The sequence below is a fragment of the Gobius niger genome (assembly GCF_951799975.1).
Source record: "Gobius niger genome assembly, chromosome: 9".
Taxonomy (NCBI): domain Eukaryota; kingdom Metazoa; phylum Chordata; class Actinopteri; order Gobiiformes; family Gobiidae; genus Gobius; species Gobius niger.
The window spans coordinates 842224-859228 of record NC_136860.1 but is presented as its reverse complement, the minus strand read 5'-3'; the positions used below and the strand labels follow the sequence as shown (position 1 = coordinate 859228).

The 17005-nt window shown below is 52.2% G+C and overlaps 1 protein-coding gene across 1 annotated transcript in view; it reads right to left on the bottom strand.

Annotated features, from left to right (window-relative positions):
• The window catches only part of ptpn4a (protein tyrosine phosphatase non-receptor type 4a), a 60140-nt gene that overhangs the window by 42409 nt on the left and 726 nt on the right, over nucleotides 1–17005 (bottom strand). The window contains exon 2 of the mRNA XM_079563521.1: nucleotides 2746–2900. Within this exon, the coding sequence (XP_079419647.1) occupies nucleotides 2746–2883 (138 nt within the window). The 5' untranslated portion in view covers nucleotides 2884–2900. The remainder of the gene's footprint in view (nucleotides 1–2745; nucleotides 2901–17005) is intronic.

The window sequence follows — 17005 nt, the reverse complement described above, 5'->3', positions numbered from 1 at the left end:
ACGGTTTACATTTTGCACTAAAGTGTTGATTTTATTCAACTAAAACGACATTCGAGTTTAAAAAAAAAAAAAAAAATCACAGATTTTTTTGGGGGGGAAAGAAAATGTCCCAGCTCCAGCTACAGCCAGATGCAGATGCTAATGCTAATCCCAAAGTAGCCAAACAGAATAAAACAGCCACTGCTGGAGTGTTTGTGTTTTAGTTCACGAAAGGCTTCTAAAGAATAACTGAATAACTGATCTCACATATTTGTTGTAAAGATCCTTTTAGTTTATTTGAGCTGTTTACATTCATGTAGTCACATGACGTCATACTAATATATATATAATATATAATATATAATATATAATATATAATATATAATATATAATACATGAATGTGCCCTAAAGGTCACATTCACTGTAGTTACTCATTAGTTTAACAGCCTCGATAATTGATCTCACACTGGAGAAAGGACCGTTCACTTATTCACACAGGAAGTCTCTTGGTTAATATCGGATATCGAACCCAGTATCGGGATCATATCGGAAACAAAACAGCTGGATCGGTGCATCGTCAGGTTCAGTCAGTGATCTACAGCAGGAGCTTCACACTGAGGTCTCCAGGTTCAGCAGAAACTCCTAAAGCTCAACTCTTCAAGGCTTCATTTACATTTTACAGACACAGATTTCAGCCGTTTTTCCTTCACAGAAACAGAGAGTGGTTCCCAGAGACACGGAGGTAACGTGGTCCTCAGAGAGAGAAACATGACGTGGTCCTCAGAGAGAGAAACATGACGTGGTCCTCAGTGAACGTGAGCAGAGTGGTTCCCAGAGACACGGAGGTAACGTGGTCCTCAGTAAACGTGAACAGAGTGGTTCCCAGAGACTTGGAGGTGACGTGGTCCTCAGAGAGAGAAACATAACGTGGTCCTCAGAGAAACATAACGTGGTCCTCAGAGAAACATAACGTGGTCCTCAGAGAGAGAAACATAACGTGGTCCTCAGAGAAACATAACGTGGTCCTCAGAGAAACATAACGTGGTCCTCAGAGAGAGAAACATAACGTGGTCCTCAGAGAAACATAACGTGGTCCTCAGAGAAACATAACGTGGTCCTCAGAGAGAGAAACATGACGTGGTCCTCAGTAAACGTGAGCAGAGAGAGCTGCGTCTCACTCTGTAATGACAGAGCGGAGCTTCAGACGCTCACACGGCGTAAACAGGAAGTCTCGGGAAATCCCCAAAGAATCAACGCCTCAGCGCCTCACCACAGACGAGGAGCGGCTTCAGTCTGAGGAGGAAACAGTCTGCACGAGGAGAACCTCAGAGTCACCTGGTTCTGCACGAGGAGAACCTCACAGTCACCTGGTTCTGCACGAGGAGAACCTCACAGTCACCTGGTTCTGCACGAGGAGAACCTCACAGTCACCTGGTTCTGCACGAGGAGAACCTCACAGTCACCTGGTTCTGCACGAGGAGAACCTCTCCGTCACCTGGTTCTGCACGAGGAGAACCTCTCCGTCACCTGGTTCTGTGTTCATGCATCATGTGACTCGTGTTAAAGCTCATGGGGGAACACGATCACATATCTCGATCGAGTAAACTTAAGGAAACATTTGTTGGATTCTCCTCGTGGTTTATGAAGGACGACAGCTGAACTCAACCAAGGCATTTCTTAAAGGGATGTTTCAGGATGTTTGACACAGGGCCTCATTTCCTCGTTATCCAGAGTATTGTTGATTTCTGGAGATATTTATACATTTTAATTCATGCAGTTCTTATATTGAAAAGCTTAGTGGCCCTAGGCTAGTGCTAGGCTAGTGCTAGGCTAGTGCTAGGCTAGTGCTAGGCTAGTACATTAGCCTGCATTAAAAACAGTGTGACCCGCTCCACAGAGCACCTGAGGCAAATCCCTTCTAACACCAGACTAACCATATAAATGTCTGGAATATAACTGACTTGCATCACATGAATGGTCTCATTCTGAGGGACTATTTTCTCTCAGATCACTCCACCACCGCGTAGCTTATACAACCACGGAGCTGATGGTCACATATAAGGTCTTTTAAATGATTCTATGGACACAGACGTTTATATGGTTAGTCAGGTGCACTGTGGAGCAGGTCACACTGTTTTTAATGCAGGCTAGCTGATACCATAGACATGCACTAGCCTAGCACTAGCCTAGCAACATGAAACTCTTCAAACATAAGAACTGCAGATAACGAGGAAATGAGGCCCGATGTCAACAATCCTGAAATATCCCTTTAACAAACATTTGCATTTGGCCAAATATAAATGTGAAAATGAAAGTGACCGGGTACAGCTGTTAAACCTCAGAAACATGTCTCCCCCCCTGAGCCTCCCCCTCCTCCCCCTGAGCCTCCCCCTCCTCCCCCTGAGCCTCCCCCTTTAGCAGCACTTACGTTGACTTTAAAGGCACGGTGTTGTCCAGCAGCAGCACGTTGCAGACCGCCTGAGTGTTACTGCAGTAGTACTACAGTAGTACTACAGTAGTACTACAGTAGTACTACAGTGGTACTACTGTAGTACTACAGTAGTACTACAGTGGTACTACTGTAGTACTACAGTAGTACTACAGTAGTTTGACAGTACTTACGTTGACTTTAAAGGCGTGCACGGTGTTGTCCAGCAGCAGCACGTTGCAGACCGCCTGAGTGTTACTGCAGTAGTACTACAGTAGTACTACAGTAGTACTGCAGTAGTACTACAGTAGTACTACAGTAGTTTGACAGTACTTACGTTGACTTTAAAGGCGTGCACGGTGTTGTCCAGCAGCAGCACGTTGCAGACCGCCTGAGTGTGGCTCCTCTCTCGCTCCAGCTCGCTCGCCCGCACATTGTAGGATTTGGCAGAAGGCAAACGGAAGCGCGAGCTCATCACGCTCCGGCCCACGTCTGAGGAAACACAGCACACGGTTAGTCACAGTGTTCTCTTCACCAGCGGCAGGTCCTCCCGGGACCTCCAGCGGCAGGTCCCCCCAGGACCTCCAGCGGCAGGTCCCCCCAGGACCTCCAGCAGCAGGTCCCCCCGGGACCTCCAGCAGGTCCCCCCGGGACCTCCAGCAGGTCCCCCCCAGGACCTCCAGCGGCAGGTCCTCCCGGGACCTCCAGCGGCAGGTCCTCCCGGGACCTCCAGCGGCAGGTCCCCCCGGGACCTCCAGCGGCAGGTCCCCCCCAGGACCTCCAGCGGCAGGTCCTCCCGGGACCTCCAGCGGCAGGTCCCCCCAGGACCTCCAGCGGCAGGTCCCCCCCGGGACCTCCAGCGGCAGGTCCCCCCGGGACCTCCAGCGGCAGGTCCCCCCCAGGACCTCCAGCGGCAGGTCCCCCCAGGACCTCCAGCGGCAGGTCCCCCCCGGGACCTCCAGCGGCAGGTCCCCCCAGGACCTCCAGCGGCAGGTCCCCCCCGGGACCTCCAGCGGCAGGTCCCCCCGGGACCTCCAGCGGCAGGTCCCCCCCAGGACCTCCAGCGGCAGGTCCCCCCCGGGACCTCCAGCGGCAGGTCCCCCCGGGACCACTGTTTAAGTGAAGCTAGCCCCCCGTTAGTCTGTTAGCTTCTACTTCCTGATTCCATTAGTGTGTATTGTAGCAAAGTTACAAGTGTGGTTTTCTGTCCAGAGACACCAGGGGGCGATGAAAGACCCCCCAGTCCCATCAACACCTGTATTACCCCAGAGGGACGACGGGAAGGATTTATTAAAATAAACAAGTTACTTAGAACTGCTTTAACTTAAAAAGCCTGAGACTCCGGCCCGAGACTCCGGCCCGAGACTCCGGCCCGAGACTCCGGCCCGAGACTCAGGCCCGAGACTCCGGCCCGAGACTCTGGCCCGAGACTCCGGCCCGAGACTCCAGTCCCAGAGCGGGTTGATTCTCGTCCGTTTAATCTCCGGATTCCTCCGACTCGGAGCTGCAGGAGAGACCGACGTTGGCGACAGATGGGACCGAAATTAAAATCCTAAAACGGCCTAAACCTCTCTCCCCCCTGACCCTGCGCTGACCTCTGACCTCTGCAGTATTCAGGGCTGTCAGCTGTTTCTCACACACGCTAAAGCTAACGGCTAACAGGGTCAGACAGGGCGATCACAGAGCTGTGGGACAGTCATGAAGGGCCCAAAGCAAAGCAGCTTCATCAGTTTAGCTTTCATGAGGCTCTACTCGGGAGGCTGGGAGCTCTGGCTTTTAGATTTGGGTAACGCTGAACTGGAGAACATGCAGTCGGGGGTCAGAGGTTAAATGAATCACAAACATGAGTGAGGATCTAGGAGGAGGATTTAGGAGGATCTTCACTCATTCACAAAGTCCTGAGTCTGTGTTTGAAACAAACATGTGTAACAGTGAGTTCTGGAGCCGAGTCTGCAGAGCTGGAGGAATGTGGACGAGTCTGAGCTCGCTCCTGCACAGCCTGCTCAAACTCCACAGCCTCCACTACCTCCACAAACTGCACAACCTCCACAAGCTCCACAAGCTCCACTAACTCCACAACCTCCACTACCTCCACAAACTGCTCAAACTGCACAAACTCCACAAGCTCCACTAACTCCACAACCTCCACAAACTCCACAAACCGCACAAACCCCAGAGGCTTCAGCACCACGGGGACACCATCCTCATACCCCCCAGGTCGGCCGGGTTAGGACTCTCTCTCTCTCTGTGCTCGACTTTACTAACAGGGAAGTTAATGCCCTGCAGCGACAGCAATTTGAGTGCTGAAATGCTGTCATGAGGAAGTGAAGCTGCTGCAGGAGGAGGCGGAAAAGCGGCGCCTCAGGGCACGGATTCAGAGGCTTCACACGCCCACAGTACTGCCAATACACAATACTCAGAGTACACGGGCGCAGTACTACAGTACTACAGGAGTGTCCTTACACAGATACTCAGAGTACACGGGCGCAGTACTGCAGTACTACAGGAGTGTTCTTACACAGATACTCAGAGTACACGGGCGCAGTACTGCAGTACTACAGGAGTGTCCTTACACAGATACTCAGAGTACACGGGCGCAGTACTGCAGTACTACAGGAGTGTCCTTACACAGATACTCAGAGTACACGGGCGCAGTACTGCAGTAGTGTCCTACATTCAGCTAAATCCCACAGGCGTCACACGAAAGAATTAAGGTCAAATATGTTTGTGTGGATTCATGACACAAACAGAGGAACGACTTAAGGAGTACTGTGAACATCTGTACTTTACTACTGTAGTATTTGCAGTAGTATTTGCAGTAGCAGTAGTAGTACATCTCTGTAAAGGCTCCATGTTTACACTGTGTTCCAAATTATTATGCAAATTGGATTTTTGTGTCAAAAAGGTAAAAAAAAAAAAAACAATAATAATGAAACTCATGGATGGTGTCGTGTCTCGGGGCTCTATGAATCACTGACATTAATCTCAGAGACCTGGGATGATTAGTTTTCAGGTTAAGCCCAGTTAAGGGAAAAACTACTGAAAAAGGGTGTTCCACTTTATTATGCAGATCATCATTTTCAAGCAATATGGGAAAGAAAAAGGGTCGTTCTGCTGATGAAAAGAGTGAAATAGTTGAATGCCTTGGTCTAGGTATGAAAACCTTCCATATTTCATGAAAGATTAAGTGTAATCATCGAACTGATAAGAGATTTGTGGATGATTCAGACACACTCGGGTTTGTGCAGATAAAGGCACAATATGGACGGTTTCTGCCAGACAAACACATCAGATTAGGAGAACAGATGCTACAAAGCAGCAGACAGGTATTTGAAGCTGCTGGTGCCTCTGGAGTCTCTGAACATGAAGGTGTCGGACCCTCCAGAGGCTGCAGTTGTGCATAAACCTTCTATCCGGCCTCCCCTAAACTGTTCATTGAAGCTGAAGCAGAAACGGCTGCAGTGGCTCAGAAATACATGAGGACTCATTTTCAAACAGTCTTGTTCACTGATGAGGCCGTGTGACCCTGGATGGTCAGATGGATGGAGTAGTGGATGGAGGTGAATGACCACAATGTCCCAACAAGGCTGTGACGTCAGTAAGGAGGGGGCGGAGTCAGTAAGGAGGGGGCGGAGTCATGGTGAGAGGAGCTGGTCGGCCCCATTAGGCCCTTTTAGGCTCCCTGAAGGTGTGAAAATGACCTTTGAAAAATATGTGGAGTTTCTGACTGACCACTGTCTTCTATGCTACAAAAAGAAGAGCCGTGTTTTCCTGAACAAAATCCTCTTCATCATGACAACGCACCATGTCCTGCTGTAAAGAAAACCTCTGCATCACTGGCTGCTATGGGCATAAAGGAGAGAAACTCATGATGTGGACCCCCTCCTCCCCTGACCTCAGCCCTATTGAGAACCTTTGTAGCCTCAACAAGCAAAACATCTAGGGTGGGAGGCAGTTTTTATCCAAACAGCAGCTCTGGGAGGTTATTCTAACATCCTGCAAAGAAATCCAAGCAGAAACTGTCCAAAAACTTACAAGTTTAATGGATTTAAGAATTTTGAAGCTGCTTCACACAAGGGCTCCTATGGTAAAATATAACTTGACCTGTTAATATTTTTTTGATTGAAATAGCTTTTGATTTCAGTAAATATGACCTCCTGATGCTACAAATACAACAAATGACCATTTTCAGTTAATTACAAGCTTTAAAATGTATTGAAACGATGAGTTGCATAATAATTTGGAACAGTAGATTTTGAGGTTTTTACTATATTTATTTTTGAAATAAATACTGTTTTCACTGGGAAATGTTTTCCACCACATTTAAATGATCCTCTACCAGGTAAAGACTTAAAAATGATGCTGATTCTCATTTGAGTTGATAATTTAGAAAATCTTAGAAAAATGTCATTTGCATAATAATTTGGAACGCAGTGTATTCTCTGAGATTTTTCCCGCGATTCTTCATTCACACATACTGAGAGTTTGGTATCCACGTGTAGCAGGAAAGGCTGTGAATCGTCTGTATGGAGTAAATGAACCGTTTACCACGGTCAGTGAGAACCCAGGCCTCTCATACTATATACTTTCTGACCCGGGACACGGCGGGTCAAGACCAGACTTTACTCTCTGACCCGGGACACGGCGGGTCAAGACCAGGCTTTACTTTCTGACCCGGGACACGGCGGGTCAAGACCAGGCTTTACTTTCTGACCCGGGACACGGCGGGTCAAGACCAGGCTTTACTCTCTGACCCGGGACACGGCGGGTCAAGACCAGGCTTTACTCTCTGACCCGGGACACGGCGGGTCAAGACCAGGCTTTACTTTCTGACCCGGGACACGGCGGGTCAAGACCAGGCTTTACTTTCTGACCCGGGACACGGCGGGTCAAGACCAGGCTTTACTTTCTGACCCGGGACACGGCGGGTCAAGACCAGGCTTTACTCTCTGACCCGGGACACGGCGGGTCAAGACCAGGCTTTACTTTCTGACCCGGGACACAGCGGGTCAAGGCTTTACTTTCTGACCCGGGACACGGCGGGTCAAGACCAGGCTTTACTTTCTGACCCGGGACACGGCGGGTCAAGACCAGGCTTTACTCTCTGACCCGGGACACGGCGGGTCAAGACCAGGCTTTACTCTCTGACCCGGGACACGGCGGGTCAAGACCAGGCTTTACTCTCTGACCCGGGACACGGCGGGTCAAGACCAGGCTTTACTTTCTGACCCGGGACACGGCGGGTCAAGACCAGGCTTTACTTTCTGACCCGGGACACGGCGGGTCAAGACCAGGCTTTACTTTCTGACCCGGGACACGGCGGGTCAAGACCAGGCTTTACTCTCTGACCCGGGACACGGCGGGTCAAGACCAGGCTTTACTTTCTGACCCGGGACACGGCGGGTCAAGACCAGGCTTTACTCTCTGACCCGGGACACGGCGGGTCAAGACCAGGCTTTACTTTCTGACCCGGGACACGGCGGGTCAAGACCAGGCTTTACTCTCTGACCCGGGACACGGCGGGTCAAGACCAGGCTTTACTTTCTGACCCGGGACACGGCGGGTCAAGACCAGGCTTTACTTTCTGACCCGGGACACAGCGGGTCAAGACCAGGCTTTACTTTCTGACCCGGGACACGGCGGGTCAAGACCAGGCTTTACTTTCTGACCCGGGACACGGCGGGTCAAGACCAGGCTTTACTCTCTGACCCGGGACACGGCGGGTCAAGACCAGGCTTTACTTTCTGACCCGGGACACGGCGGGTCAAGACCAGGCTTTACTTTCTGACCCGGGACACGGCGGGTCAAGACCAGGCTTTACTTTCTGACCCGGGACACGGCGGGTCAAGACCAGGCTTTACTTTCTGACCCGGGACACGGCGGGTCAAGACCAGGCTTTACTTTCTGACCCGGGACACGGCGGGTCAAGACCAGGCTTTACTCTCTGACCCGGGACACGGCGGGTCAAGACCAGGCTTTACTCTCTGACCCGGGACACGGCGGGTCAAGACCAGGCTTTACTTTCTGACCCGGGACACGGCGGGTCAAGACCAGGCTTTACTTTCTGACCCGGGACACGGCGGGTCAAGACCAGGCTTTACTCTCTGACCCGGGACACGGCGGGTCAAGACCAGACTTTACTCTCTGACCCGGGACACGGCGGGTCAAGACCAGGCTTTACTTTCTGACCCGGGACACGGCGGGTCAAGACCAGGCTTTACTTTCTGACCCGGGACACGGCGGGTCAAGACCAGGCTTTACTCTCTGACCCGGGACACGGCGGGTCAAGACCAGGCTTTACTTTCTGACCCGGGACACGGCGGGTCAAGACCAGGCTTTACTCTCTGACCCGGGACACGGCGGGTCAAGACCAGGCTTTACTTTCTGACCCGGGACACGGCGGGTCAAGACCAGGCTTTACTCTCTGACCCGGGACACGGCGGGTCAAGACCAGGCTTTACTTTCTGACCCGGGACACGGCGGGTCAAGACCAGGCTTTACTCTCTGACCCGGGACACGGCGGGTCAAGACCAGGCTTTACTTTCTGACCCGGGACACGGCGGGTCAAGACCAGGCTTTACTCTCTGACCCGGGACACGGCGGGTCAAGACCAGGCTTTACTTTCTGACCCGGGACACGGCGGGTCAAGACCAGGCTTTACTTTCTGACCCGGGACACGGCGGGTCAAGACCAGGCTTTACTTTCTGACCCGGGACACGGCGGGTCAAGACCAGGCTTTACTCTCTGACCCGGGACACGGCGGGTCAAGACCAGGCTTTACTTTCTGACCCGGGACACGGCGGGTCAAGACCAGGCTTTACTCTCTGACCCGGGACACGGCGGGTCAAGACCAGGCTTTACTTTCTGACCCGGGACACGGCGGGTCAAGACCAGGCTTTACTCTCTGACCCGGGACACGGCGGGTCAAGACCAGGCTTTACTTTCTGACCCGGGACACAGCGGGTCAAGGCTTTACTTTCTGACCCGGGACACGGCGGGTCAAGACCAGGCTTTACTTTCTGACCCGGGACACGGCGGGTCAAGACCAGGCTTTACTCTCTGACCCGGGACACGGCGGGTCAAGACCAGGCTTTACTTTCTGACCCGGGACACGGCGGGTCAAGACCAGGCTTTACTTTCTGACCCGGGACACGGCGGGTCAAGACCAGGCTTTACTTTCTGACCCGGGACACGGCGGGTCAAGACCAGGCTTTACTTTCTGACCCGGGACACGGCGGGTCAAGACCAGGCTTTACTTTCTGACCCGGGACACGGCGGGTCAAGACCAGGCTTTACTCTCTGACCCGGGACACGGCGGGTCAAGACCAGGCTTTACTCTCTGACCCGGGACACGGCGGGTCAAGACCAGGCTTTACTCTCTGACCCGGGACACGGCGGGTCAAGACCAGGCTTTACTCTCTGACCCGGGACACGGCGGGTCAAGGCTTTACTCTCTGACCCGGGACACGGCGGGTCAAGACCAGGCTTTACTTTCTGACCCGGGACACGGCAGGTCAAGGCTTTACTCTCTGACCCGGGACACGGCGGGTCAAGACCGGGCTTTACTCTCTGACCCGGGACACGGCGGGTCAAGACCAGGCTTTACTCTCTGACCCGGGACACGGCGGGTCAAGACCGGGCTTTACTTTCTGACCCGGGACACGGCGGGTCAAGGCTTTACTTTCTGACCCGGGACACGGCGGGTCAAGACCAGGCTTTACTTTCTGACCCGGGACACGGCGGGTCAAGACCAGGCTTTACTTTCTGACCCGGGACACGGCGGGTCAAGACCAGGCTTTACTTTCTGACCCGGGACACGGCGGGTCAAGACCAGGCTTTACTTTCTGACCCGGGACACGGCGGGTCAAGACCAGGCTTTACTTTCTGACCCGGGACACGGCGGGTCAAGACCAGGCTTTACTCTCTGACCCGGGACACGGCGGGTCAAGACCAGGCTTTACTCTCTGACCCGGGACACGGCGGGTCAAGACCAGGCTTTACTCTCTGACCCGGGACACGGCGGGTCAAGACCAGGCTTTACTCTCTGACCCGGGACACGGCGGGTCAAGACCAGGCTTTACTCTCTGACCCGGGACACGGCGGGTCAAGACCAGGCTTTACTCTCTGACCCGGGACACGGCGGGTCAAGACCAGGCTTTACTCTCTGACCCGGGACACGGCGGGTCAAGACCAGGCTTTACTCTCTGACCCGGGACACGGCGGGTCAAGGCTTTACTCTCTGACCCGGGACACGGCGGGTCAAGACCAGGCTTTACTTTCTGACCCGGGACACGGCAGGTCAAGGCTTTACTCTCTGACCCGGGACACGGCGGGTCAAGACCGGGCTTTACTCTCTGACCCGGGACACGGCGGGTCAAGACCAGGCTTTACTCTCTGACCCGGGACACGGCGGGTCAAGACCGGGCTTTACTTTCTGACCCGGGACACGGCGGGTCAAGGCTTTACTTTCTGACCCGGGACACGGCGGGTCAAGACCAGGCTTTACTCTCTGACCCGGGACACGGCGGGTCAAGGCTTTACTTTCTGACCCGGGACACGGCGGGTCAAGGCTTTACTTTCTGACCCGGGACACGGCGGGTCAAGACCGGGATGAAAAAGTGAGCAGAACGGGTCGAAAGCACAACAGAAAGAGAAGACAATGCAAGTTTAAAATCAGTTTGGAAGGTCTTAGCTTTCAAATAAGGCGTTTAGGCTGTGAGCTTTCAGATTTGGGTAAAGCTGAACGTTGATAATCTTTGGAAACTGCACTCAGGTTTGTTCATCAGTTCATCCCGGGCTTGACCTCTGACCCCGAGCCTCATTTGAAAGCTCAGACCTACAACACTTGCCTCTGTGTTTGTGTCACTTTGTTAATGCTCTTTTTGCCGTGTTTTCATCCTCATTTACGTCTCGTTTTTAGATTTGGTTAAAGTCGAGCTGGAGAAACGAGGGTTTAAAGTACGTTAATAAATCCTTACACTGTCTGTGCACGTCACACACATGATGAAGTTTACAAGTATTATCTTCATTTCAGTCATATTTCACTTTTTAACCTCTTACCCCCCGCCTGAGCCAAATGCATCCTGTCCTCTTTGGCCATTATATCGGCCTGTGTAACACCTCATTTGAAAGCTAAGACCCACAAAACTGATCTTATTTCTCATGTTATTGCTGTGTTGTGTCGCCTTTTATATGTTTTTTTTCTTTGTCGTCACATTTTGGTTGAGTTTTTTTCACTTTTTTGTTGAGTTTTTGTCACTTTTTGGTTGAGTTTTTTTCACTTTTTGGTTGAGTTTTTGTCATATTTTTGTTGCGTTTACATCCTTGTTTTCGTCTCATTTTTGGTGGCTGTCTTGGTGCTTTTTTCCCCTAAGAAGCTTTTTGATTCGGGTAAAGCCAAACTGGAGAAAATGGGATCTGTTCAGGTGGGAGTTAAGAGGTTAAAGGGACAAAGATCATGTTTAGAATGGTGCTGATCCACGTCCGCTTCCGGCAAACATGAGAGAAAAAAAACAAACTTAAAGCCACACCGCGGAGAATTTCACCCAAAAACTAAAATTGAAACACAAGCTTTTACTTTCTGACAGATATTTTCAGCATTGTGAGCTGTGAGCGCCTCAGCTCTCCTAAGACATGACTTTACCAGGAGTGGGTGCGTCTCCGGCTCGTTTCCATGGAGATGTGACTAAAGCAGCACAATGAGATTTAAACAGGTCCTCATCCAAATCCATCCTTCGACCACCCACTGCAGAAACAGCATCTCCTGTGTCCGAGCCGGTCACTAAAACATGTTCTGTACTGACGGACACAGTACAGTGCAAAATGTTACGCAGTGTGCCTTTAAATGTTACGCAGTGTGCCTTTAAATGTTACGCAGTGTGCCTTTAAATGTTACGCAGTGTGCCTTTAAATGTTACGCAGTGTGCCTTTAAATGTTACGCAGTGTGCCTTTAAATGTTACGCAGTGTGCCTTTAACTGTTACGCAGTGTGCCTTTAAATGTTACGCGGTGTGCCTTTAACTTCACCTATGAACATCCATCAGTATTTGTGAAACAGAGTGACTGAACCGACTCCTTTCTCAGACTCATGAGCCAAAAACGTCGCACCGGCTGCTGGAAAAGTCATATTTACTAAAGGCGGCTCTTCCGGCGTTAGCGTAGCTGCTAGTTAGCGTAGCTGCTAGTTAGCATCGCTCTGCTAACGCGGATGTAGCGAGTTTAGTAAATATGACTTTATAGCAGAATAAGCCTCACTACTGCGTTAGAAGCATCTACTGTATGTTATTAGTCACAGATGATTTAGACTTTTTAAAGGGACTAGATGCAAGTTGGCCAGTTTATACTCACTACTGCCACCTCAGGCCATACGTGTAACTGCAGCTCCTACATTAAGCTGGTGCAGGATGCAGAGGCAGTTGTGGTGAACAGGTCTGAGGACATGGGGGAACACGGAGGGGGAGGATACTTAACTTTAACATGTTTAAACTCCGTATGGTCCCTTTAAAGTGAGGAGGGTTTTATTGTAGCTCAGAGTTCTTCTTCTCAGAGCGACACAAGCCTGTCCTGCAACACCAGCTGAAGCAACTTCCACATCGCAACAAGTCTGAGACGCTGGTTCCTCTGCAAACTCAACCATGAACCAACTAAAAACCCAAACTCAACCATGAACCAACTAAAAACCCAAACTCAACCATGAACACGACTAAACCCAAACTCAACCATGAACACGACTAAAACCCAAACTCAACCATGAACACGACTAAACCCAAACTCAACCATGAACACGACTAAACCCAAACTCAACCATGAACACGACTAAACCCAAACTCAACCATGAACACGACTAAACCCAAACTCAACCATGAACACGACTAAACCCAAACTCAACCATGAACACGACTAAAACCCAAACTCAACCATGAACACGACTAAACCCAAACTCAACCATGAACACGACTAAACCCAAACTCAACCATGAACACGACTAAACCCAAACTCAACCATGAACACGACTAAACCCAAACTCAACCATGAACACGACTAAACCCAAACTCAACCATGAACACGACTAAACCCAAACTCAACCATGAACACGACTAAACCCAAACTCAACCATGAACACGACTAAAACCCAAACTCAACCATGAACACGACTAAACCCAAACTCAACCATGAACACGACTAAACCCATGTCACGGTTCAGTTTTAGTCTTGTTTTGGTGTTTCTTTAACACTGAAAATAGCAACAAAACTGAGACGAAAACAATGATGGAAATGTGACACAAAAGTGAGAAAACATTGACAAAAGAGTGACGAAAAAATGACAAAAAATGATTTTTAAAAATGAGAAAAAGTTCCAAAATGAGTTGAATACCCCCCAAAAAAGATGGAAAAAAATGTGATGACGTGAGGAAAAAGAGTTTTGTAGGTCTTAGCTTTCAAATGAGGCGCTACACTGGCCGACAGGATTTGGGTACCGAGTACTGTCCGATACACCCCCCCGCAGCCCCCGGTCTGTGTGCAGATTAACCTGAAGAAGCATAAACGTGATGATTACAGTGGGTTTGTAAATGTTTCTGTCATCAGGAAGTGAGTGGAGTTTCAACGTCCCGGATCCAGCCCCTGTCCCTGTCCCTGTCCCAGCTCCTGTCCCTGTCCCAGCCCCTGTCCCAGCTCCTGTCCCAGCTCCTGTCCTGTCCCAGCTCCTGTCCTGTCCCAGCTCCTGTCCCAGCTCCTGTCCCAGCCCCTGTCCCAGCTCCTGTCCTGTCCCAGCTCCTGTCCTGTCCCAGCTCCTGTCCTGTCCCAGCTCCTGTCCCAGCTCCTGTCCTGTCCCAGCTCCTGTCCCTGTCCCAGCTCCTGTCCCAGCCCCTGTCCCAGCTCCTGTCCTGTCTCAGCTCCTGTCCTGTCCCAGCTCCTGTCCCTGTCCCAGCTCCTGTCCCAGCTCCTGTCCCAGCTCCTGTCCCAGCTCCTGTCCCAGCTCCTGTCCCAGCTCCTGTCCTGTCCCAGCTCCTGTCCCAGCTCCTGTCCCAGCTCCTGTCCCAGCTCCTGTCCCAGCTCCTGTCCCTGTCCCAGCTCCTGTCCTGTCCCAGCCCCTGTCCCAGCTCCTGTCCCAGCTCCTGTCCCAGCTCCTGTCCCAGCTCCTGTCCCAGCTCCTGTCCCAGCTCCTGTCCCGGCTCCTGTCCCAGCTCCTGTCCCAGCTCCTGTCCCAGCTCCTGTCCCAGCTCCTGTCCCAGCTCCTGTCCTGTCCCAGCTCCTGTCCCAGCTCCTGTCCCAGCTCCTGTCCCAGCTCCTGTCCTGTCCCAGCTCCTGTCCCAGCTCCTGTCCCAGCTCCTGTCCCAGCTCCTGTCCTGTCCCAGCTCCTGTCCCAGCTCCTGTCCCAGCTCCTGTCCCAGCTCCTGTCCCAGCTCCTGTCCTGTCCCAGCTCCTGTCCCAGCTCCTGTCCCAGCTCCTGTCCCAGCTCCTGTCCCAGCTCCTGTCCCAGCTCCTGTCCCAGCTCCTGTCCCAGCTCCTGTCCCAGCTCCTGTCCTGTCCCAGCTCCTGTCCCAGCTCCTGTCCCAGCTCCTGTCCCAGCTCCTGTCCCAGCTCCTGTCCCAGCTCCTGTCCCAGCTCCTGTCCCAGCTCCTGTCCTGTCCCAGCTCCTGTCCCAGCTCCTGTCCCAGCTCCTGTCCCAGCTCCTGTCCCAGCTCCTGTCCTGTCCCAGCTCCTGTCCTGTCCCAGCTCCTGTCCCAGCCCCTGTCCTGTCCCAGCTCCTGTCCTGTCCCAGCTCCTGTCCCAGCCGGAACTCTGGAGGGTCTTAGCTTTCAAATGAGTTCAGCTGCAGAGACTTTTGTACAGAACTGAACCCGGTGCAGCTCATTAAGGAGCCTGCAGGTGAGTTTACAAACACTTCTGTAAAACGTGTTTCTATAAAGAACATTCTAACCCCCGCCTGAGCCACATGCCTCCTGTCCTCTGGGCCGTTATACAGGCCTCATTTGAAAGCTAAGACCCACAAGACTGATCATTTTCCTCATGTTGTTGCTGTGTTGCCTTTTGTATGTTTTATATTTTTATTTTTGTCACTTTTTTGTTGCGTTTCCATCCATGTTTTCTGCTCTTTTTTGTGGCTGTTTTGGTGCTTTTTTCCCAAGAAGCTTTTTGATTCGCTCGTGCTTCACAGTTAGAAGGTCCCAGGTTCGATTCCCACCTGGACGGCCTCTCTGTGAGGAGCATGTTCTCCTCGTGTCCGTGTCCGGTTTCCCCAACACTAAAACATGTACAATAGGCCATTCATTTAGTCATAAAGAACGATAAAGGTAAAGTATTTAACCCCCGCCTTAACTGAGCACATGTTCCAGCTTTACCCAAATCTAAACGCTCCTCGCCTGGAGTTTCCAGGGCCAGTGAAACGCCTCATTTGAAAGCTAAGACCTACAAATCTCATGTAAACGTCTGTCACGGCCTGGTCACGTTTCCTTCACAGCCTGTGGGCATTTGAAAGCTAAGGCCTGCTGTCAGATCTCTGTGAGGAAAACAACTCAGAGGCAAACCAAAGATCCACAAGAACGCGTTGTGTAGGTCTTAGCTTTCAAATGAGGCGTTCCTCTGGCCTATGGGCTGCACAGTCCGGTCCTGACGCTTTGATTTGGGTAAAGCTGAACTGGAGAAACTGCACTGAGACGTTCATCAGTGAGAAGAACCCCAAACATGAATATCACACACATGTCAGAGGTGAAAGGTCAGGGCCCCCCCCCCCCCCCGCTGCAAACGGGGACCGAGCGGCTCCGCGCTTCAACCGGACATCCCCGCGTCACCTGCGCGCTCGCGGAACGCACGCCGCGCCATCGCCGCCGCCGCTGTCACCGAAAAACCCCAGCATTACGTCATCCACAAAGAAGAGCCTGAGCGCGCGCGCCTCCTCATCCTCCGCCAACCGGAACCGGAGCATCACCGCCGCCGCCGACGAGCCCCCCGGTGCCGCGCGCGCCAAACCGGAGAGGCGGCGCGGAAGAGAACGTGTGCGCTGAACCGTATACGCGCAACGTGGGCCTGCCGCTTCCACCGCCTCTGACGCGCGTTTCAAAAATGCGATTTCGAGCTCGAATCAAAGCCGGGGGGGTTAATCCGCGGGCGGGGGCGATCACAACAACGGGATGTGGGGCAGATTAGCGGAGGCAGATTAGCACAACGCGAGCGAAACGTCAAAAAAAAAAAAAAGAGGAAAAAAATCCCACCGCGAAGACGTAGCGGCGGCGCGTTTGTGACGCTTCGCTGCAAACGGGGCTCGTGAGGCGAAAACACGGCGCAACGTTAAACACGACACGCGCGAGACGTCCCCGCGGGCTCTCAGTCGTGCAGGAGCTGCGCAAACGAAGTGGGTCACGCTCGCGTCTGTGCGGAGAGAAAATGGGGGGTTTGTGTCGCTGCGCAGACGCTTTAGCTTAACGTTTGAATGAGCTAACAGCGCTGTAAGCTAACAGGCCGGGCCCAAGCCGCGATAAACCCGCACCAAAAGCACCACATGCGGCTGTGTTAGCGTCACAGAGCGGCAGGGCAGCGCTGCTAGCGAGCCAAGTGCTGCTTTTGAAGAGTAGCTAACGCGGTGAAGCGGCGGTATT